The sequence below is a fragment of the Phacochoerus africanus genome, chromosome 6, assembly GCF_016906955.1.
Source record: "Phacochoerus africanus isolate WHEZ1 chromosome 6, ROS_Pafr_v1, whole genome shotgun sequence".
Taxonomy (NCBI): domain Eukaryota; kingdom Metazoa; phylum Chordata; class Mammalia; order Artiodactyla; family Suidae; genus Phacochoerus; species Phacochoerus africanus.
Window position 1 is genome coordinate 25,552,400 of NC_062549.1, and position 24,752 is coordinate 25,577,151.

Genomic DNA, 24,752 nt, shown 5'->3' on the forward strand with positions numbered 1-24,752 from the left:
ATAGAGAACACAGCTCATAGAGCATTGAAGGGTGAAGGGAATGCCTTCCTAGCCAGAAAAATCAAATGAGTGAGTCTAGGTAATTAGTGCAGCGACAGATGTACAGCCTCAGATTGTACTGAGCTGATCTACTGAGTTGTTAAAATGCTTTATAAGCCACTGATTATAACATTGAGATAGATTTTTTTTTTTAGTTTTAAACAAGAGTGTTGACTTGCAACACAAAATTCACAAGTTATAAAGACTTCTTTTTTCTTTTTGATGAACAGACGAAGTGATAGAAAATTTATAGCAATACTATCCTTAGTTTTCCAGATACATAATGTTAATGTATCAAAAATAGTGCAGAGGAAAATGAGTAAAATAAATGTGACTTAGAATAATAGTGTATAATTTAAAGTAGCATTTATTACTATTATGGTAAATAATCTTATAGGAGGCTTATAATCTGAGGCAGATAAACAAAATGAAGTTTGAATACTTATACAGGACACATAAAGAGGTTCATGAAATGAATGGCTGAATAGTTAGGTATTTTTACTAAGAGCAAGCTTTCGAACAAAGGAAAGAAAAATGCAATAGTAATTTTAATCTTAAAGTCAATACTGTAATTATAAATTCATATCACAGAGGGTTATAAAAGACCTTCTGTTTAAAAAAAAAGACTCCATGGGAGATACAGGTTTCAAACACATTCTATACTAGGATTTATGGTTTGTGACATTCATTTAGGCTGTATCAGGGCATAGGCAATTTACTAGAAGTTGACCAGCACTTTCGTAAAGCACAGCAATTCTTTCAGCCTGAAGGAGTCACAGGCCACATCTAGTAAGTTATTGATTTAATATATCATATTGCTTTTTTTGTGACCTGTAAGAACTCATCATTTTTTAAAAGCACCTTTTTCCAAGCAAATTGTTTTCTTATAAAAATGTATATGCTGTATAATAATTTTCATCATAGAACATATTTGATAGTAAATTATGCATTATACAAGTGAAAAGACAGATCTGAAATTGTGAGTAGCTTAAGGTTGTACTATACAGTCTCTAAGATATCTGGACATTCAAGAATTACCTCTTCCATATAAATGATGTGAGATTTTTCTCTCTCTGAATGGAAAGGCACCTATGTTCTCTTTTATCTTCAGTCCTCTTCTCTATCCCACACCCATGATCAAACCATAGGTGGGAAGTCCTTTTAATTGGAATAGAAGCCATAAAGTTTAGTTTCAGTCTCATTGGCTGATCTTCCTAGACGTACCGCATATGTCTACTGTATCACTGCTTCATAGCTCAGGAGTAAAATAAGCATACACAGTATAGTTACAGCATGGGAATGTTTTACTGGCACAAATCAAACCATACAAATTTATACAAAACAGGAGTAAAAAAAATAAAAAACAGAAGCAGCGAGAACAAGAAAAGTAATACAAAATTAAACTGTGTGGGTGATTTTACTCCCTCAATGAGAGTATGCTGCAGACTGATCAAATATTAGCAATGATTTGCTACTGTGAAATGGTAGATTTGATGTTGCATTCCTTCAATGGAACTGAGTATCCATGTGGCTCTCAGTTTGTAAGAATCTTATCATAAATATATTTCTAATTTTAAAGATACATATCTTACACATACATAATAGTGTCTCTACATGTAAAACAACAGTATCGAGGTAATAAGAGAAACAGCAAAGATTTCAATCCTGGAAAAAAAAATGGCTTACATGGATTTATTAAAAGAGGGTATCTTGTGTTTAATTCAGTTCCTGGGGTAATTTCAACTAAATGAAATGCATGTGTTATGTTTGCACTGTGGAACAACATCTTGTAGTGCATGGTGTTGGCAAGCATAGTTTATTTAATCATCAAACAGACATTTATGGAGAACCTACTGGCTATCAGAACTGTTTGTGGAAGAGAATAGAAACATGATAAGACTTATGTGTTAGGAGTTACTGTTGTGGCTCAGTGAGTTAAGAACCCAGCATAGTATCTGTGAAGATGTAGGTTCAACCCTTAGCCTCACTCAGTGGGTTAAGGACCCAGCATTGCCACAAGCTGTGGTGTAGGTCACAGATGCTTCTCGGATCCAGTGTTGCTGTGGTGTTGCATAGGTCTACGGTTGCAGTTCTGATTCGAGCCCCTAGCCCAGGAATTTCCATATGCCACAGGTATAGCCATTAAAAAAAAAAAAAAAAAAGACATGTATTAGAAAACTCACTAGCAGTAGTAAGAACTTTGGGGATTAGTGAAACTGGGAGTCCTGTGAGAGCCCACGTGGAAATTGTTGAGAGTCTGGTTTGCAGCAGTTACAGTGGCAGAGAGAGAGAAGCTGATAAGCTACAGGAGGGTACAAGCAACAAATCAGTGTTAAACTCTAAGAATCAGGCAGAAAGTGTCAAGAATAATGCCATTTTGCCTGAAAAAGAGTATATTGCTCTTTTTATCACTTTGAGTATATCAAATCACTTTGCTGTATACCTGAAACTAACAAAACATTGTAAATTAACAATACCTCAATTGAAAAATGGTTAAAAAAAGAATAATGAGGCGTTCCCATCATAGCGCAGTGGTTAACGAATCCGACTAGGAACCATGAGGTTGTGGGTTCGGTCCCTGCCCTTGCTCAGTGGGTTAATGATCCGGCGTTGCCGTGAGCTGTGGTGTAGGTTGCAGACGCGGCTCGGATCCTGCATTGCTGTGGCTCTGGCGTAGGCCGGTGGCTACAGCTCTGATTAGACCCCTAGCCTGGGAACCTCCATATGCCGAGGGAGCAGCCCAAGAAATAGCAAAAAGACAAAAAATAAAAAAATAAAAAATAAAAAAAGAATAATGACATTTTATAATAGGCCGATTTTGACATTTTAAATGTTTAAAATACTTGGCTCTATATGTGTACATAAAACACAGTTCTTTAATGCTGTGAAATCATAATTATAGCAATTGATATAAATGTTAGAATTATTGTCAAAGTAATAGCACATTTTAGAATTGGCAGTCTGACATTTCCAAAAGTATGTTCTGGGGAACATTAGTCCGATGAGATGTTACACTGAAAGAGAGTCTCTGTGATCAAATAGGTTTGTAAGAAAGAGTATGGAACTCCCCAAACCTTACTAAAGTCTCAATGAATTTCCAAAGCATAGAACTCTGTTGATTTTACCCATGTGTTTCCCAAATTCACTTAATCACAGAACCATATCTTCTCATAACACGTGTTCTACAAAAATGCTATTAAAATAGAGATTTAAGAGTAGTCATATGTCATACAAGTTATAATCAAGAACAGGTGAGTTCTTACATTTACTGTATTACAATTGATATAGACTGTTTAGAAAAACACAGACAATTTGACAAAACACCTCCAGGTATGAGTTAAATGGTAAAAGTAAGCATAGAAACAAAAATCTTGTCTTTCTTTTCTCTTCTGATTATTAATAGAGCCAGAAACGTAAAACCTGACCTTTTCTGTACCAGCCAATCAAATGAAATTAAAACAGAATATAGGAAGCTTCTAGGAACCAACATTAGAAGAATTAATAAAGTTGGCTTCGCTTAGTCATTATTCCATCTGAATTTCCATAAACACAAAACAGATTACATTCTATCTGTATCTCACAGCATAGTGATTTTTCTGTTATTTACATACTGCATAACATGTTTCCAGTCACCACAGTATCAGGATAATTGACTATAAATTAGGCCATGCTATAAGCACTGACCAGAAGAAATATAAATTTATTGCTACCAGTACAAATAACAAATCTAACATATTTATTACATAAAGAAGAGGTGTGATTATACTGCAACCATATATATATGATATATATATCATATTCTTCATACTTATAAATGAGATTTATAACAGGAGATGTCCCAAATGTTCTCTATGCAAAGTAAAATATACAAAACAAATTAAGGCTCTCAGATGCATATCAATCTGTAATGGTAGGCTGTTCATGACTAAGTCACAACTGAACTTGAGTTAGAATCTCTCATTTCTGTTCATTCTTTCCAAACATAAAAATAAGAGCTTTTGTTAGATCCATTCAAACTATTGTCATTTTGGAGCACCTTAAAAATCAGAAAGTTTACATGTCATGTATTCTTGAATGATTCTTTCACCAGTAGTGTTATCAGTTGAATAAAGTTATGAATGCCAAAATAAGAATACACCTGACTACTCTAATCTCAAACGATAATGAGTGATGAGAGCAATGCATCTTTGGTTGTTATCATTGCCAATTTACTGTTGTTCTGGGGAGCTCTAATTTTAGTATGTGTAATTCTATTTATTACCATTTTATAAAATAGTAGAAGAAAAAAGGCAGTATATTCATTAGCCACCCAACTCAATATAACTTACTGTTTGTTCTGTATGTGTGTGTTTTCATTATAGTGCTCTATTTTTAAACTTTGGCCAGGCATCCATCAAAAGTTTTGACTTTTTCAAACTATCAAAACTCTTCTCAAGCTACCTAATACACCACTGCACTTGCCGTCTCTAAAAGGAAAATGAGGCATTAACTCCAATAAATTTCCAGCTTAAAACCTAAACCTACTTATTTCTAGTCTTCTTCAGCCATTTTCTCAAGTTATAGAGGACTGTCACTAATGCTTTCTAAAACTAATCACGCCACTCTAGTTTTTCATCTTATATTTCCCAAGCCTCTAAGTCAGTGTTGCAGATTTCCAGATTTTCTTTTTCTTCTTTCTTTTTTTTCTTTTTTTTTTTTTTTTTTTTTTTTTTTTTTTTGCTTTTTAGGGCTGTACTCACGGCATATGGAAGTACCCAGGCCAGGCCAGGTGTCAATCAGAGCCACAGCTGCCAGCCACAGCCACAGCCATAGCCACAGCAACGCCAGATCCAAGCCATGTCTGCGACCTGCACCACAGCTCACAGGCAACACCAGATCCTTAACCCACCGAGTGAGGCCAGGGATCGAACCTCCATCCTCCAGGATCCTAGTCAGGTTCATTGACTGCTTTTAATGACTTCTTCCTCCCTATTAAACAACAAAAACTTACTCAACTTTGCATCTTCCCCCAACTACTCCCTACATTCTCCTTCTGTTTATGGTAAAGATTCTGATTAATTTTGTGTCTCTTTATAAACCACTTAGTCTTCATTCAACCTGCAAGCTAGCTACCACTTTCCACTCTAGTTCAAGGGCAGCACATTTTTCAGTAAAGGACCAGATGATATTTTCGGCTCTGTTGGCCACATATGTCCCTGTGGCATACTCTGATTTAATTTTTCTTTAATTTTGAAACTCTTTAAAAATGTGAAAACCTCTCTTCATACAAGCTGGATTTGATTTGCTGGCTGGCTGTAATTTTCAGAAAGCTGCTCTGGTTAAAACTATTGTATTAATGCTACCTAAAACTTGCTTTTTGGTGTTTGGAGGGAATCCTCTCTAAATTCAAGGCCAGTTAAGTGATAAACTGAAGGAAGTCAGACCATTAGTTTAAATATTTATAAAAGCTGAGGAGCAGTGACAATGGGCTTCCTGAGCAGCTTCAGGTGCCTCCTAACAACATGGCCACACCCTCCACAGACCCACCCTTAAATAACTGTGGAGGAGGCCAGGAAGCTCTTCTGCAGGTAGGATGGCTCTCAACCAGAAGTGAAGCTGTTGTCCTGAGCTCACCAATCAAGAAGTTCAGACCTCTCCAGGAGGTAAGGCATGGAGCCGGGAGGCCTGAGTGCTTTAGGAAAAAAATCCCTCCTGGAAAAAACCTTAGGCATAGAGAAGCAGCTCCTTGCTACCAGATACTACAGACCCCCAAACCCATTCAGACTTCTTTTTCATGTATTACAACTGTGCAATACTTAACATTTTTGAACACTTTTCTTTTTTTTTTTGCTTTTTAGGGCAGCACACACAGCATAGGGAGATTCCCAGGCCAGGGGTCAAATTGGAGCTGGAGCTGGAGCTGTGGATCCAAGCCACATCTGTAACCTACACCACAGCTCAGGGCAACACCAGATCCCCAACCCAAGGAACAGGGGCAGGGATCAAACCTGCATCCTCATGGATACTAGTCAGATTTGTTTCTGCTGCGCCACAACAGGCACTCTGATTTGTATGCTTTCTTTAAATTGACTCTACTCCTCTTGGCTTCCAAGAGATAAATCCTCTGTAGCCACCCTCTACCTGATCCTGCCTTTGCACTCTCCAGACCTCCTCTTTGGCCATCTTAGTCTACATACTTTTCTGGTAGATCTCATTCATTTAAATAACATTATCATCTTTTGTTTTTGATACCAATAACTTCTTTAATAGCCCAGGTTTTTCTCTGTGTTTCAGAACTGTGAATCCAAATGCATCCCCCTATCTTATAAACAGCAGAACCAGTATACAAATTTTCCAGAAACATTGGTTTCACCCTCATCTCTTTTAGGAACCTAGAACATTTGGGGGTGAGGTAGCAAACAAAGTCTGTCCCTATGCACCATCAGCAATTCTGATTTAAAGGTAAATCACATAAACATAAAGATTGGTGAGAGAATATTTACTTAGATGAGTGGATGGGTGTGTTTGTACAGCCATTCCTGTCCCATGTCTAACATGATGGCAGCATAATCAGGGATGATTTTGAGTAGAGTTTCAACGCCTGTGGTAGGTAAAACAATTTCCCACTTGCATGTGTAAATTCTCATCATTATAAAAGAGATGATTATATTTACACTTTTATCATAAATGAAATCTGGCCACCATTATTAACTCTAGAGATAGCACCATGATTGCAACATTATCATATTACTTTATTTCTAAGAAGAATAAATCTGAATCCTTAAAGTTTTCTGTGTGCACAATTTTTTATTTTTAAAATATTTGCCCTTGTTAAAAGTGGAAATAAATGATATACCTTAAAATCCAGAAGTCATATATTTTATATTAAGAAAATACTCACAGTATGAACTTTTAATTTTTTTTCTAAAAATAATATTTTTAACATTTTTATTTTCAGCACCTTGTGGAAGTCGTTCAACAGGTTCAGAAGGCACTGTTCTGTCACCAAACTACCCAAAAAATTACAGTGTGGGACATAATTGTGTTTATTCAATAGCAGTTCCCAAGGAGTTTGGTAAGTAACATTTATCTCATCATGTAGTATACCATTTCAGATATGCTTTATTTTTTACTACATGCTCTTTAAAATATTAGTTGTTTTTTAATGAAAATATTTACTGTTCATAAAGTATTTTACTCTGCAATTCTTTTTAGATAGTAGCTTTCTAATAATAAAATTTTAAGATAATTTTACTTAATCTGAATTTACAGTCAAGTACACAGGTAAACAACAATATAAAAATGAAAACAGGATTGTTTTTAATTTTTAAAAATAAGTACATCCAGCAACCTTGCAAGTGCCTTCATATTTGGAATTCCATAAAATGGGAAATTACCAGAGCATAAAGCAAAGTCTGCTCTGCAAAATATGCATAAAATCAAATGTAGGACTGGTATAATAATGACAAAACATGTGCAAAACGATCATATCAGTTTTATACTTTATTAACACATTTCTGGAAAGAAGAGATTATGGTTTAAAGCACTTAGCTTCTGGGACAGCAATAAATATAAAAAGACAGCAAAGGACATTTCGGTTCATCTTGTCAACCTGATGTCCTCTGCCTTGGCACAGAGAAGACAATGTGTCCTTTGCTGCCTTTACATCTCCCTGATCACAAGCCTTAGAAGTCACTTACCTGGCTTCTAAAGGTTTTGGATCCGAGATCCAGCTGGATCCCCTAACTCCAGTTAAACTCTGTTTATGGACAGATAGGTGAAGGAAATTTAGTGAGCAATAAAGTATGGGAGAGAGTCTGAAAGTTTAGCCTTCTGGAATCTAGATTTACAGCATTGTAAAGGATTTGCTATGAAATGAATATCTGAGTCAAGATGACTAAGTATTTTAGCAGAAGGACATAGATTTTTATCTTACCAATATTTTTGGATCACATTTTTGACTTAGTGTTTCTGCTGATATATAAAATAAGCTGATGCTTCCAGTCCAATTTCTTACAGCCAGACATTACCTGTATATCCTCCTTTTCTCTCTTCTAAAAGAAGTTCAAGATTCTCAACTTATTTAAAAGAATATTGTCATCAGGAGTGAAGTACTAAACCTTTTATTCTAGTCTTAAGGTAGAATTGATGATGGCAGCATTAGCAAGGTACCTGTTTCTTTTCTACAGTTTCTTCCCCTTAGTGTATTGATCAGTCAAATCAGAGTTGAGGTCTTTAATTATGAAGAGAATGACAGTTTAGAAAGAAAAACGTCCCACTTAAATGTGTTTATTTTAATTTTTGCTTTTTGTTCTCAAGAGTCTTCCCCTTGCTAGAGGATTTAGAGTCCCCAGCTACTAAAAATATTACATGGTTGCTGACAGAGAACAAAGATCATCCGGAAGAATGCAAGGCTGAGTCCTCTTTGGGCATTAATTTGTTCTTTTATACTCTGTTCTTGGAATTTCATGTGGCCAAAGGAATGAGAAAGAATAAAATCAGCCATTTCCTTTTCTGACACAAAAACTTGTGGTCACTGGAGGTATTTTACAGTGGTGTATATTTGCCCAAAAAGAGAAGGAAAAAGTACTGATTAGGAATCTATTTTTTTTTCTCTTTTCTATTTATTAAAGTATATTTGATTTAAAATGTTTCTTCAAGTTCTGTTGTATAGCAAAGTGACCCTATTTTCAAGAATGGAATCTTTATTTTAGCTGAGTTAATGTAAGTTCAAGTCAATCCTCTTATTACAAAAAAAAAAAAAATGATGAACAGGGAGGTTGAGATTGGTGGATCTAACTGTAACGTTTGGAATGGATGGGAATGGGGTCCTACGGTACAGCACGGGGAACTGTGTATGATTGGGCCACTTCACTGTACAACGTAAATTGAAGAAACTTTGTAAATCAACTATACCTTAATTAAATAAAAGAAAAATGATGCAACCAATGATCAGTGCTCTTCAACACTAATTTTATGTTTAAAGCCAAGTCTTCTTGGATTATCTGTGGATAAAATCAAGTGTACTCTGATTTATTAATAGGGAATCTGATTTTATTTTTATAAATGTTGCATCATTCTTATTTTAAACTGTATATCAAATCAAACAGACAATTCTAATTTCAACCAGTCACACATTAGCTATCTGTTTTGGACAAGTTACATCATCTCATTGAGACACAGTTTCTTTATTTGTAAAGTGGGGTTCATTTTGTCTACACAGCAGGGTTGTTGTTAGTAGTAATTGAGATTGTATATATATATATATGTATAAAGTATGAATCCCATAGTTCATACTTTTGGGTTTAAAAATCCCAGTTTTGAGAGTTCCTGTCGTGGCTCAGCGGAAACAAATCTGACTAGCATCCACGTGGATGCAAGTCCGATCCCTGGCCTAACTCAGTGGGTTAAGGAGCCGGTGTTGCTGTGAGCTGTGGTATAGGTCGCAGACATGGCTCCAATATGGTGTTGCTGTGGCTGTGGTGTAGTCTGGAGGCTATAGCTCTGATTCAACCCCTAACCTGGAAACCTCCACATGATGAGGGTGCGGCCCTAAAAAGACAAAAAAAAAAAAAATGCCAGTTTTGGAGTAGATTTCTGAACTTAGAACACAACTCAATTTGTTTTTTTTTTTTTTCATTGGATAAATTGCATCATACACCTGAGTCTCTCTTTTCTTATTTCTAAAAGAGAATTTATAAATCTCTCTTAGGATTATTTTATAATTAAATAAAATGTGAAAATGGTTGGTATAACAACATATAAGTCACATACACAAACAGGTGCACATAGAGACACACGTCATTATGTTCACATTCATAGGCATCCCAACCTTCCCCCAAAAGATGAAATAAAATGACCTGTATTACTGGATTACCCTAGTGTTTTAAGAGCAGCAGGGCTAAAAATAAAAATATTTATATTATGTAATTAACTCATGGAAACAAATATTTTGTGCTTTACCTCTCCAGTGAATCTACTGATCACTTTAGATTTTCTGGGAGCAGAGTAATTAAAAACTGCTGATCATAGATTTCTTCCTATCCCTACCTTTACCTCTTTAATGTGAGATGACCAAGCAATAGTTACTGAGTCTCTACAAATCAAATTTATATTTTGATTCTTTTTTCTCTCATTCTCACTTTGCCCTAATATCCTTATCTTGCCACTTTGATCTGTGTTTTATGACTTTTTGGTATCATAACATATCACTTCTCATTTTTATCTGTTTTGCTGTCATTTATTCCAAATTGTGACAATTTATTCTTTCATATCTTTTATATGCTGATACTCTTAAATTATACTTTTTAAAATCATTTAGCAAAGTGTCTGTCAAATACACTCAGTTCATTTACTGGGATTGCAGCTTTTACAATGGTTAGGGGTCTAAAGTCATTATATAGAGAAAAATCACATATAATTAATATTACCCTTAAATTAACCATAGAAGATCATCTCCTTGATTTTGCATAAGCCATATTGTTTCAGTAATTCTAACAGGACATTTTTCCTCCAATGTCAGAAAGATAACAGTTTGTTCAGATAATACCAGATGAGCTAGTTTGGTTTCTTACAGGTCATTTAGTACCAAATTACTTTCATTGATTTATTTTTTCCTAGAGTAGATTTGAAGTCATATAAGTCAAATCTGCACATAAGGTGACTATACTGGTTGATTGAGTGAATACTATTTTGTCAGTGAATTCCTGTCTTTCAGTTTTTCTAGATAAGAGAATCGTCAATTCATAATGCTTTCATGAGCATTACTGGATTTTCATTTCAATTCAGATGTTAGGATTACTTTGTTAATATTCATTTTGCAAGATTTCAGTTGTTTTAAATAGTTAGAAAAATAACAATTATGGATCAATTGGATAGCATTTATTGATATTTTGCTGACTTATAACAATTAAACTATTTCATTTGGGGTTTTAAATTTAAAAATTTCCTACTTTATCTATTAATATGTTTTAATTTTTCTTCATCTTTCAGTTTTTAATTATCAGTTGCTTCCCCTTATGATTTATTGCTAAAATCTTCATGCATTATTTTTAAGTGCCAAAAACATGGCAGATAAAATTTATTTTGAATTTGGTATAGGTAACATGCTTTAGAATGTAAGAGAACTGTTAACATTGTTAGAAGGAAAATGTTTTTATTAGTATTATGCCTTTATATCTACAGTGTAGGGGCCAAAATCATGTTGAAGGGAAGGGGTGTTTAGTAAAATTAAGGAATAAATGTTGTGGACTTCTATTCCAGTAACTGCGGCTGAGATAAAACAGTTATAGTAAGAGCTAAAATAGCACACTAGTCAGAGGCTAATGTTTGTTTTTACCTATTTTTCTCTTGGGTTAAAAGATAATGGAGTTTTTATTTTAGAGCCCAAGAGAAAGACAGTAGAGAAGGCAAATTTGAAGATTTTACATTCAAGCAAAATCCTTGAAGCAATTGAAGGAAATGAGATTAAAAAACCAAATCAAACCAAAAACTTGGAGAGCCTCCTTATAATTCAGGAGAAATGATCTGTAATTAGTAACATAGTACCTGATTTAGTTTCACATGTAATATTGCTGCCTTTTGACATTATTATCGCTTCCTGATCTCCCTCCCCCCCTTAACCCCTTCTGTCATCCACTCTTTATATTCTAGGGAGTATCTGTAAAAGAAAGGTGTTAATGTTCTATAGCTGCCATATCAAAGTAGCACAGATTTGGTGGCTTAAAACAACAGAAATTTATTCTCTTATGGCTCTTGAGGCTAGACTTCTGAAATTGAGGTATCAGTAGCACCACACTCTCTGTAGACCCTAGGGAAGAAGGCTTCCTTGTCTCTTCCTAGCTTGGTGGTTACCAGCAATCCTTGAAGTTCTGTGATTTGTAGCTGCATCACTCTGATCTCTGCCTCTGTATTTACAAGACCTTTTTCTCCTGTTTCTGTGTCTCTTCTTTTTCTATATGTATCTCTGTCTTCTTATGGGAATACAAGTTGTAGGATTTAGGGCCCACTTTAATCCACTATGATCTCATCTTAATTTATATCTGCAGAAATCCCGTCTACAAATACAGTGACATTCTGAACCTCTGGGGAGAGACGAATATTGGGGTGGGGGGGGACACTATTCAACCCACTACTGAGGATAGTCTATATTACCACAGTTTTATATAGCAAATATTAACCTAAATTACTCTATAAAGCATGTATCAAATACTGTGTAAACATAAACTAACATTCAGATTCCTTGGAAAATTCCAATATGTAAATCACCTTGAGGAAATCTAGGATAATTTGTGGTAACTTAACTTTGTGTTTAGCCTCCTAGATAATTTAACCTCCTAAAAGACCCATCCTGAATGCCTATCGGTTAAGGTACAAGGCTTAATGTTTTCCAAGACTAGCTTTCACATGTGATATCTTGAAAGCAGGTGTGAAAATCTTTTCAGGTTTTCCTTCTAAAGTTTCCCAGTTAATCTGCCTTCTCTTGTATCTTTTGCTGTTGGTGTAGGCTCTTGGTTGCATAGGTTTAAAATTCACATATTTCTAGGAGTTCCCGTCATGGCGCAGTGTTTAACAAATCCAACTAAGAACCAGGAGGTTGTGGGTTCTATCCCTGGCCTTGCTCAGTGGGTTAAGAATCCGGCATTGCTGTGAGCTCTGGTGTAGGTCGCAGACACAGCTCAGATCCCAAGTTGCTGGTTGGTGGCTACAGCTCCGATTAGACCCCTAGCCTGGGAACCTCCATATGTCGCAGGAGTGGCCTTAGAAAAGGCAAAAAGACAAAAAAATAAAATAAAAAAATAAAAAAAATAATAATAAAATTCACATATTTTCTAAATCAGTGTAGTCTGCTTCATATAAGGGGCTCATAAAGTTACTAAAATATTTTGTGTATTGCTGTGGGAGAGGATTTTTGTTTTTTTTGTTTTAATTTTAAATTACCTGTCATCACCTTATGCTTCTCTCCTTTCACATGTTTTATCTTTCTTTCTTATTCAAAACCATTGTCTTCCCTATGTCCCACTGTAGTATTTTAATTCCAGTCAATCTAGAAACATCTTTCCCTATTGCTTACAATATAAGATTATAGTTTTTCTTAAATCAATTTCAAACTTTATTATGATATTATATTAAAAACTGGTAATGATCTGTTAATAACTGTCTCATTAATTCTTATCATATTCATTAAATTTAGTATTTCTTTTCTATCTTATATACTTAGGAAATTACATAATGACTGTTAAATGCAAGTTATTTAATATATCTTTCACATTTCTGTGTAAACTGTTACCTTGTTAAAAGTAGTCTTTAGAAATTTAGATCTCCTTAGAATTTAGAAGGAAAAAGCAAAATGGGTTGCAACTAAGATGAACATGCACTCTATTTAAGTGTATATATGTTTTATTTATACACACGCACACACACATTTTAAAGGTGTAGCAATGTAGTTTTCACTTGCATATGGAAGATTAACTATTCTCATCTTTTATGCTAAAACTGATAACCATTTTTTGTCTGTGTATATTTTCCTTTAAAACTCAGATACATTTGACCATTTGCCTTTTGATCTTACATCTAGGTGTTTTTAAAATGAACTGTTTTATTCATCACTGTTTACATAATTTATGTTGTTGTTAACTTGTCTTTATACTTAGTAATTTGTCACTGATTTCCCCCATATTTTGTGACACATTGTTTTGAGATTTTTTTTTTTATATTCTTATTAGGCCACTAAATCATTTTATTGGCATTCTGGTTTTTCCTGGTGTGCAGTTTCCAGTAATGAATGAACTCTTACAGTCAATAAAGGCTATTTATATTTTATATTTATAGTATTTGGCACTTCATTTTCTAACAGTACAATTGCATCAAAATCAGTGATTACTCTTTTCTAAATGTTGAATTTACTTATCTAACAATTGCAAATATTTATAAAATGTGTGTTTATTCAAATTTTTATTTACTATTTATCTTTACTTCTTATATATGGAACAATTGAAAAGAAAGGGAGCTCTTTTAACCTTTTAATTAAAATTGATGATTGTGCTAATACCAGTATGCAGAAATGACTATGTTAATTTTGTGTTTATAAAAAAAGAAACCCTCATTTTTTGAGCCCAGCATTTTAGGATAATGAAATTTAAGATAAGGAAGTGCATAATTACTATATGCCTTTATAATTATATTACTTAATTCTCTGGTCACAATTTCTATAATTAGATTTGAAGACATGTTTGTTACCAGATAGAACAGGATTGCTCATTTAGGTCTGGTTCAGTTGCCAAGTCTCAGGACACCACACATTCACTAAGAGGGTATGAAGAGATCTATTACTCATATAATGAGGCTTTCTGAGAAGAACAGCACAGTATCTATACTTGGATCCAAGCAGATCCAAAATTGCTTAAGGAATCAAAGAAAGCTGACTGTCTTTGGATTTTATAGAGGTGGTATTGGAATGAGAGTTACCACAGGCTGATAAGAACTTGTGAAGTTTGAACTTCTCATTGGTTGTGAAAGAGAATGCACATAGTCTTTATTGTCAGCTTGCTCCAGATATGGGACAAAAGGGAAGCTGAGAGATGGAGGAGGGCTTGAAACTTGTCAGCAGTGAAAGATCAAAAATGGATCAGCCTTTTTACAATTCACTCTCAGTATTGAATGAAATGGGCCATATTTGAACATGTTTAAAGTCACAATGGCACTTTGGGAGATCTGCATCTATTTAGTAGAGGAGATGAAAATTCATTGATTACTTTGTTCCAGAACATGACAATATGTATTTTAAGAAGGGAAATGAGTGCCTTGATCACTATTAATAATGAGCGGAACTCTGTAAAGGATATGGTATGTCTCGGTGAATCCTTGTACTGTGGCTTTCATATGTGTGCAGACACTGTGGCACTGAATTATATTTTGGGTATGTTTGAGATAAGATTCCCAAAAATTTTTCCCCATGGGGGCAACCTTGGACCACATGGCCAAATAATTGGCAATGGCCCAAGGGTCTACAAAAATGTTTAGTTTGGCTGATAGTTGACAAGGACAGTCATTGTAAAGATGACTGCCTAAAGTTTGGGCAGTTGTACTGATCATTGAATCTTTTATCAGAGATGTCTTATTGAGGTATTAAAAGCAATAGCTCTCCAGGAAATTTAGTCACGTGTGGTGATGGTGGCCATATTGTCTATGACAAGTACAAACTTTCTTTGCTGTTCGCTGAAGATCCCAAGAAGCTCCTCAGGTAAATGAGTTCAGAAGAGTAGCGACTGCCTGTAGAACCATGGCATCTGTCAAGAAATTAAGGATAGGGAAGGCCACATCCTCATTCAGGTGGAATATTCCAGACGGCCTAGATTTAACTATAATACATAGGTATCATGTCCATTTTAGAAGGAGGTTTTAGTGGACATACCAAACTTGCAGGGTGCTATTTCATGATCTGAGGCATAATGGGCAGCTGAATAAAGAGGGGCTGAATAAAGAGCCTGGGAGAGCCTTTTTCCAGGTGATCCCAATATGCAGCATCGTCTTGTTGCTATGATGGCATATGCCATAGGGCTTAGGGAGGGAGCTTCTTGCATCACAGGTCCATGGGAAACTTATGGATATAGTGAATGGTCCAGAGACTGACTCTCAGTGGCATGACAGGAGTTTGCTAAAACCTCTATAGTGAAGCTACTCTGGGGCAGCAGTGGTGGGGGTGTGGGCAGCACCAGTTGTATTAAAATTTGGCAAGATTCTAGAGGCTTTTTGTAGGAAGCCCCATTCAAGGTAGGCCAGTTTATGAGTAACATCATAAGTTTGCTTAAGTAAAATTATAAATGAAAATTATGTTGCCCTTAAAGTCCAAAAATTACTAAAAGATTATGAGTTGGTTTTAACATTGTCGTACCTTGAGGGTCAATAGTTCTTTCTTAATGGTGTCAGGGATGAAGTGGCTTTTGACTGACCAATTAATTTCTAGGGATTTAACTGAGGTGAGAGGGTCTTCTAGCATGTGTAGGGAAATGGAACCTCCCCCTTTTTGTGAGCTCTTTTGTATTTGTTTGTCTTGTCTTGGATGGTTGTGGCAAAGGAATCTTCTTGAAGGAAGATGTGGAGTCACTTGTGCTTCTGGAGAAAGCGGGATACAGTTACAGTCTTGCCTACCAAGACAGTATGCAGTGGCTGGGCTGTTGAAGACCTCATGGATAGCCAAAGTTGTCCCTTCAAAGTGGAAAGCAAGAAGCATACCCCATCAAAGCTGAAGGCAAACCATAGCTCAGAGGCTTTTGAAATTGACATTAAAGAGAACATATGAGTCAAATCAAAAGTAGCAAAATATTTACCAGCTAGTGATTGGAGGAGGCCAATGATTTCAATCATACTGATTATGGGGTCTGTAATAAGTGGGACAACAGAATGAAGATTGCAGTAAACTACTATGAGGTACCATTTACTTTTTTCCAAGGTTTAAGGACAGCAACATTGACTATTAAATGGAAAAGTAGTGGGGGTAAATATCCATTCTCAAATGTCTCTTCAACATTTTAAGACTCTGTTCTAATATACATTGAATCATATTAAGTATTTTAATAATGAGGAAAAGTTCATGGTATCTCAATTTGCTGGCCTGTTTTAAGTGCCAAAGATGTAGTTTATTACCTTTTTGATTAGAGCTTTTTCCATGACTGCTGTGGGATATTTAGGCAGAGCAGTAATTCTGGTTATTAAGAGGAAGCATACTTATCTATTCACTATTTTGTATTTCATAACTTTTTACTTTATTTTAGTTTATTGACATTCAAAAGTAACTGGGTCAGGGGTCACATTTCTTTAGATTATGGGATGTGCTTCCCTGTTTATATTAGTGGGATCCTCAGGAATAACGTGAGCCTCTCTTTTGATTAAGGCAATGAAGTTTCCCCCATTGATGCATCTCAGTAAATACTAAGGTTAATTCAATACCTATGTTGTAAACTTTTATATTTTCACTTTATAAATTCTTGTATCAAAAGTTAGATTTCTAATCGGGTCAAATTATGGGCCTTCCTTTCAACTAGTTTGTATGTTTATTGGTTATGGGATATACTTGGGAGGAGCGGAGATCTCTTTACTCTGCTCATATTTATGTTTCTTTCCCCAGAGTAGAACAGATCTTTAACAACAGGGTTAGGGACCTCCAACATAGCAGTTGTTGCTTTATAAGTTTTAAGAATCAGGAGTTTAAGTAAGATTTGTATAACGTCATTTATGCCACACAAGTACCATAAGTGTTTTTGTCTATAAGCTTTGAGGATCAGGATCTTTGTTGCAAAGAAGCCTAGGCAGCAGTAATAGCCCAGTAAAGCATTTCATACAGCAGTGAATTTTAGGACTCTAAAATAATTAAGACTCTAGACCTCGGCATGTCACAAGATAACTCCTCTTACACAACATTGACCATCCAACAGGCCCATATATTGCACAGAGTACCAATATTTTTCCTGAGAAGGGCCAATGCCTGGTTGAGGCCCACAAACAACAATCAGAGTAAGAGTTATTTCTCCGAACCTAGCGTAAGTCATAGTTTATGCTGAAATCAAGACATGGAATTTCTGAGGCACATGGCTAGGTTCAGGCTAAAATATACCATTCAGAGTTACTTTGAGGAGGGACCTAACTCTTGTTTCTAAGCGCAAATTATGAAAACTTCTACTGTAGATTGATTAAATCTATGATAAAGATTCACTGGAACTTAGCAAATGCAGCACAGAGAAGCATAGTTCAAAATACAAGATTGGTAACTGATTAACAGAGCCAGTTACTAACTCAAAGCAAGGAAAGCGAGACCTTCAAACAAGTGGTGATTGCCTAGACATACTCACTAGTGCATCCATTGTTGTGGTTACCCTGTAGTTGGTTTTGGTTTTGAGATGGATGGCACCACACCAACACTAAGGGGAAGAAAGATTTTTATTACTCACATGACGAGGCTTCCTTGGGAGAACAAGGCAGGCTTCCAAACACGTTCAAAATGGCAAAAGAGAACAGAGAACTTTTAGAGTTTTATTATGGCTATGGGGTGGTGGTAGGCTGAAGGTTTCTGTATTTAGATCAGTGCATGCATGTTTTGAACTTGCCACTAGTGCCTAAGATAGGGGGACCTCGTGCCTTCTAATCAGCTTGCCTAGCAATGAGGCCTAAGGGATAGGGGCGTGGTGGGGAGTGATGGGGATTGAAGGCTGTACACAGTCAAACATCAGAACATGGTTTCAGACCCTATAATACAAGCTGTAATTTATGAAGATGCAATTTATAAATTATATAATGTCATGTAAGTTGACTTATGTCACATACATAACTTGATATTACTATTACATTCTTTCTTTACTTTAAACAAAATTATTTCCTTTCAGAGTCCAAGGTAATGTCTTCAGGATGCTCTTGAATGTCAGCTAAATTTTCACAATGACTATCAAAAGATTTATCAGGTCATTGTGATAAATGTATATTTGTATTCACTGTGTAATGGATGTCAATGTTGGTGTTTCAAATTTCTCACGTTTTTAAAATCAGTTATAGGAAATAAATTATGCTTAATTCAAAAGAAAACTTTTAAAAATATAGTACAGGAACATCAAGCTAGGCATTTTACAACAATTTGTTTAAAGGGTGGTTATGATATTTCACCCTGCTAGTATTTTCCCATTCACATTTGCTTTTACTTTTTGCTTTATTTTACCAAGACAGTGAGTTGAGTGGTTGCCCCATCAGATTGTTTAATACGGTTGGTATCAGGTTGCTGAAGATTATGTTGAAGTTTGGCTTAAAGTTCTAAAGTCAATAATGGAAACAATAAACCAACCGAAGAAAATAATTGGCAGTTATTGTGGAATAGTGGAAAATAAGACGAATTGGGGTCTAAAGGTCTGAATTATAGTTCTTTACCTGCCTCTAGTTAGCCACGTGACCTTGAACAAGTTATTTGAATTTTCTGGGCCTCCTTTTCATGATCTATAAGATGAAAAGCTTTGATTCAATGGTCTCTGAGGAACTGCCCCATTCAAAAAAAAAATGTGAAATCTACTTTTAAATTCAGAGTATGCTGCTGTCAGCTAGAGAATTAAAGTATAGGAAAATACTATTGACTTTTCTGAAATTTAAGAGTCTGCTCATAGAATAACATTTGTATAATTTCAGTTAATTCTAAAGAAGATTATACATTTAATAGAAATTCTGAATCTTTCATGTTTCTGAAAAAGTAAGATGTTATATAACAATGACATGTTATGTTCTTTTATATTTTCTTAATTTTTTTTCTTTTCTGTGTTTTAAAGCATTGGAATATCCTTGATATTCATCTTTACCTTTGTCACCTCTATCATTAAAGTCCTAGAAATAGTTTTGAGAGCACTTTTCATTACTCATTCACCACAAAAGTTAGAAAGTTAATTTCTTACTCTATTCCCCTACTGATATTTGGCTACAAAATAATTTCTTGGATGAACTTGAATATTCATATACAGGGAGAAAATATTACTTAGAAAATTTTACTATAAAATGTGTGTTCTTCCCTTAATAACTTGGTATGAGATAATCTTTGAAATAATGGAAAAAAAAAACCAGAGTTCCCTATAGGTATTCATAACCTTTTCTAGAAGTGGTTATATGCAGAAGTCATTAAATACAGCATTTTTTAGTGTTTCATTATTCTGCCATGCAGAATCACATTTGTAATATTTCATACTATGACAAATTAAAGCTAAAAGATAAATGATTCACAAAGGCACCCAGCATGCCACAGGCAGAGTCTTGTAAACATGGGATACTCGTTATTTTTGACACTTTGACACTTTCCCACTGTTATTTCAGGATAGTATAATGATCTCTAATTGTTTAACACTGCAATCCAGTACTGATTACAATTAAAATGCAAATGTTTATTATTTTCTGTTTTGGTGACTCAGATGATTTATCTTCTCTATACCTAACAAAATAAAATTTTGAAATAATTCATTAATTTGAAAACTCAGTAAGTTGTACTTCCAATAAGTTAGAAGATAGTGCTTATTTTGTTGTTGGTATACAAACACATGGTACTCATCACACACTATAGAAAGTGTTGTCCCAGTCTTAAGAGAGATTCTCTTACATTTTATACAAATTCTTAATATTTCAACCTAGCAGCTTTTGCCGAGAAGGGGAAATGCCAAAACAGATGTGTAACTGGAATGTTTTCCAAATTCACTAAGGCTGTGTTATCTACCAAAATACCAATCTAAATATCATAGAGTTTGATCTGTCATATTGCTTCCCTTAGCAGCCTTTTATATAACATGCAGTTTTTAAAAAATCTAATATAATAATTAACTTCATTGTAACCAGGGTTGCCAATTAAAATTCAAATTAAAAGCATTAATAATGGCAGATACCATAAATAAGACCAGGTTGTGGAAGTCATCAGTAAGGCATGTGGTAAAATGACAGATCCATGCCCTCGTGAAAACAGTTAAATTCCAAAATGTTTAAAACATAATATGGTCCAAAAATATTCATCTCTGGAGTGAATTTGATTTTCAATCTGGTATGTTTGTTGTGTTTAATTTATAGATATGGAAACTTAATGATTTCTTTTACCCTTTTCTTACCCTTTTGCTCCAGTCCACCATCTCCAAATTCATCGACATAAGCTACTGTTATTTCCAACCTCATCGTGGGTGGAGAGCTATATAATATTGCTTGTATGTGTCATTTATTCACTAGTTGGATCTACTGTTTATTCAAACAGTAGTATATACTCAACCTTGAGCTGGAATCTAATTATAGAGGTTATGAAAACAATAGTTTGTGTTCTTTAGAAAGTAATAAGAAAGGAAATAGATAATGGAAGAGTTTATTTTAAAAGAAGGTGAAAACTGCTGTAATAGATGTTTGTGAGGGTGTTAAGGAAAAACAGACAAAAACCACCTAATGCAGGTTTGGGAGATAGGGGTTACAGTGTCAGAAACATTTCCCTGATGATGTTGGGTGTGTGGGCCACTTGAAGAACAATATTCCAGACAGAAAAAATGATCCAGGCAAAGGGCCTAGACATATCATACGTGGTTTCTGAAAGAAACTGCGTAATTTTCTCTCTGAGTGAAGAGCAAAGCATACTTAGAAATTAACATGCTTAAACTGGAAAAGCAGCCAGGGACCAGATTATGAAAGGCTTTCTGTGCTACCTTTATATTAATTCAGAAATGCTTATTGAGTACCCACTTAGCTTCAGAGAGACATTTTCTAGGCTGAGGATATCTGATGTCCAGGGCAACAGAAATGCTTAATTGGTTTCATTAGCATATACTCCAGTTGTGTATTTGGACAATGTAGGGATAATAGCCATGAGGTACATACTGATGCAGCCATTCTTCCTGTTAGAATTTTGAAATATTTTTGTGCTGTTGGAAATCTCCTAGACAGTCCCACATTTCTCTGGCCACCTAACCCTCCCCCAAGCTCTTCCTCTTAGCAACTGAAGTAATAATATCTAGCCTAGCATCAACTCTGATTGGCCTATGCCCATGTTATATTGATTGAATATTTTAAGAATTTCCCTGTAAATATAATGGAATACCCTCAAACATGCACTCTCTCTCACACATGCATACACCCACACCCATACATACACACCACATCACCTCAAATTATGCTAATGAAAGTGGAGAGTGAGAAAAAATAGGTGCTACATAAGGGAATAACAGAAGGATCAAGGGGACTGAAGATTTTGCAATATTTTATAGACTGAAAGATAAACAGGAGGTTGAAATATATCATGTATGCTGTAGAAATAAATGAAGCTACTTAAGCAGGGCGATAACACAACCTGGTTGACATTTTAGGTATAGTGTTGGTGGCAGGGAGTGAATGGCTTAGAGGCACAGAATTAGAGACATGAGAGGACCAACTTTGGTTGTGTGAAGGCAAAAAAATGTTATCTATAGCAGATATTAGAGATGAATAAAGTATGTGTAGTTAGTATTCTAGAATAATTCATGATCTGGTCAGAGAATGATGGAAACAGACATGAGTAGAAAGGGCCACATGATATCACAGAGGCAATGAGACGTGCAGCCAAAGCCCTTCCTGCTCTCCGGACATGAGCCAAATCCAAAATCCAGTCGTAAGCTTTGCAGGTTTGAAAATTCAATATTGTCAAACTTTAGTGTTTCACATTGATTCCCACTCACCAAACTCAGAGATCGATTTAAAAGTCACAATGCCAATTAACCAATTTGTCGTGAGAGAGTATCTAGCAAGCCTATCAGTCCTATTCACTATGTGAATGATTGGATTAATAACAATCAAGTAACGTTATACTGCATAGGGATGACACATTCTTATTTTTTTCTAGACTCCTACCTACCATATTTAGTAAATAAAGATTAGTTTAATTATGTTTCAATCAACCAAATTCTTTCTTATCTGCTAATTCCATTTTAATATTCATAACATTAGCCTATACCTAATTTCTTAAGAAAATTCTTACAGTTGATTATTTTTGCAGACAACCACTGACATCATGTTATATTGTTGATTCTTATTTTATTGGCTTACCTTGGCTACCAATTGAGAAACTTTATGTCTTTTGTTTTAAAGTCTATTTTGTCTGATATGAGTGTTGCAACTCCTGCTTTTCTGTCTTGTCTATTGGTGTGAAATATTTTTCCCCACCCTTTCACTATATCTTTTGTCCTAAGGTGAGTTTCTTGTAGGCAGCATATTGAAGGTTTTTGCCTTTTTATCCACTCAGCCACTCTGTGTCTTTTGATTGGGGCATTCAGTCCATTGACATTTAAGGTGATAATTGATAGATGATTATTTATTGCCATTTGAACCTCGTGTTCCAGTTGATTCTATAGTTCTCCATTCTTCCTTTCTTTTTTTTTTTTTTGGTTGGATGATTTCCTGTTATTATCTGCTTGAGTGTATTTTTTTTTTCATTTTTTGCGAATGCAATATTTGCTTTTGGCTTGTGGTTGCCCTGTTTTTTAAGTATGCTAACCCCTTCCCATAATTGTGTGTTTTAGCCTGATGGTCCTGTAAGTTCAAACCCTTCATTACTATATTAAAATTAAGAAGAGAAATATACAAACAAACAAAAAAAGGGTTATTTACTTCCTAACATCCCTTGCCCACATTTTATGGTTTTGATGACTCTTTTTTATTTTTTTCTTTTTAATTTTATTTTGTTTGAAGCATGTTCATGATTAAATCTGTATGCTGGCTTATTTGAGTGACTGCTCTCTGATTGTGGTTTCCTCAGTCCTAGTTCTTCCTCTTCTTCTTTTTTTTTTTTTTTCTTTTCTTTTTTCTTCCCTTTCCTTCCTTTCTTTTTGGTTTAGAGAGGCCCTTTCAATATTTCCTTTAACCTGGGTTTTGTGTTGCAGTATTCTTTAAGTTTTTGTTTGTTGGAAAAAATTATTTCCCCTTCTATTTTAAATGATATTCTTGCTGGATAGAGTATTCTAGGTTACATATGTTTTTCTTTTAGCACTTTAAATATCTCTTGCCATTCCCTCTTGGCCTGTAGTGTTTCTGTAGAGAAGTCAGCTGATATTCTTATGGGGGTTCCCTTGTAGGTAACATTCTGTTTTTCTCTTGCTGCCTTTAAGATCCTCTCTTTATCACTAACTTTTGCCATTTTTATTATGATGTGTCTTGCTGTGGGTCTGTTTGGGTTCAGTTTGTTTGGGGCCCTCTGTGCTTCTTGTATCTTGAACCCAGTATCCTTTAGATTTGGGAAGTTTCCATCGATAATTTCTTCAAATATATTTTCCATCCCCTTATCTTTTTCTACTCCTTCTGGAATTCCTATTATGCGTAGATTGGCCCACTTCATATTATCCCATAGGTCTCTTATATTGCTTTCCAGTTTTTTGATTCGGTTTTCTGTCTGTTGACCGGATTGAGTGATTTCCATTATTCTATCTTCCATATCACTGATTCGTTCTTCTGCATTATTCATTCTGGTTTTTACTGCCCTTAGTTCAGTTTGCATCTCTGCAAATGAATGTTCTAGTTTTTTCTTGGCTCCTCCTTATATTTTCTAGTTCCTTTCTGAGGGTATCTGCATTACTGTTCATATCTTCTTTTAATTCCTTCAGTATTTTCACTAATTCTCTTTTTGAACTCCAGGTCTGTCAGACTGCAGGGATCTGTTTCATTGTTGACTGTTTTAGGTGAGTTCTCCTGTTGGTTTGACTGGGGGTGGTTTCTCAGCTTCTTCATCTTGCTTGTTGTTTTCTTTCTCCTCAGGGAGTTGTACTCTCTGTTATTGGGCAGTGTTTGCCTTGTCACTGTCGTGGAATATTTCCTGAGGGCTGGCGTTGTTGGTCAATCTTTTTTGAGGCAGTGTGGCTTTTCTGGAGTGTTGATGGGGCTAACAGTGTTTCTTTGAAGCAAAGGAGGACTTCCTGAGGGCAGACAGGACTGGGAGGTCCACACCACGATGGTAGCAGATTTCACTTGGTCATGCAGAGCTTGCTCTGGTGTTTTTAGGCTGTGGGGTACTTGCAGGGGGTTGGCGGTGTTGGGCAGCTGTTCCTCAGGAGTGCAGCACCCCCTGGGGGCTGGAGTAGCTATCTGGGTCACTGAGAACCTAAGAGGCTCTTCCCTAGGGCAGCCCAACTCAGAAGGATGGCCTGAGAATGTAGGCAGATCTTTTCACAGTCTGGCCAAGCTTGTTGCAGCTTTTCTGGGCTGCAAAGGCTCTTCTAGGGGGCTGGTGGTGC

At 35.4% G+C, this 24,752-nt stretch overlaps 1 protein-coding gene across 2 annotated transcripts in view; it reads left to right on the top strand.

The window, feature by feature from the left end:
- The window catches only part of CSMD3 (CUB and Sushi multiple domains 3), a 1,203,192-nt gene that overhangs the window by 950,538 nt on the left and 227,902 nt on the right, over positions 1-24,752 (top strand). For both annotated transcript variants that reach the window (XM_047783389.1, XM_047783390.1), the window contains one exon: positions 6,977-7,093. In XM_047783389.1, the coding sequence (XP_047639345.1) occupies positions 6,977-7,093 (117 nt within the window). The remainder of the gene's footprint in view (positions 1-6,976; positions 7,094-24,752) is intronic.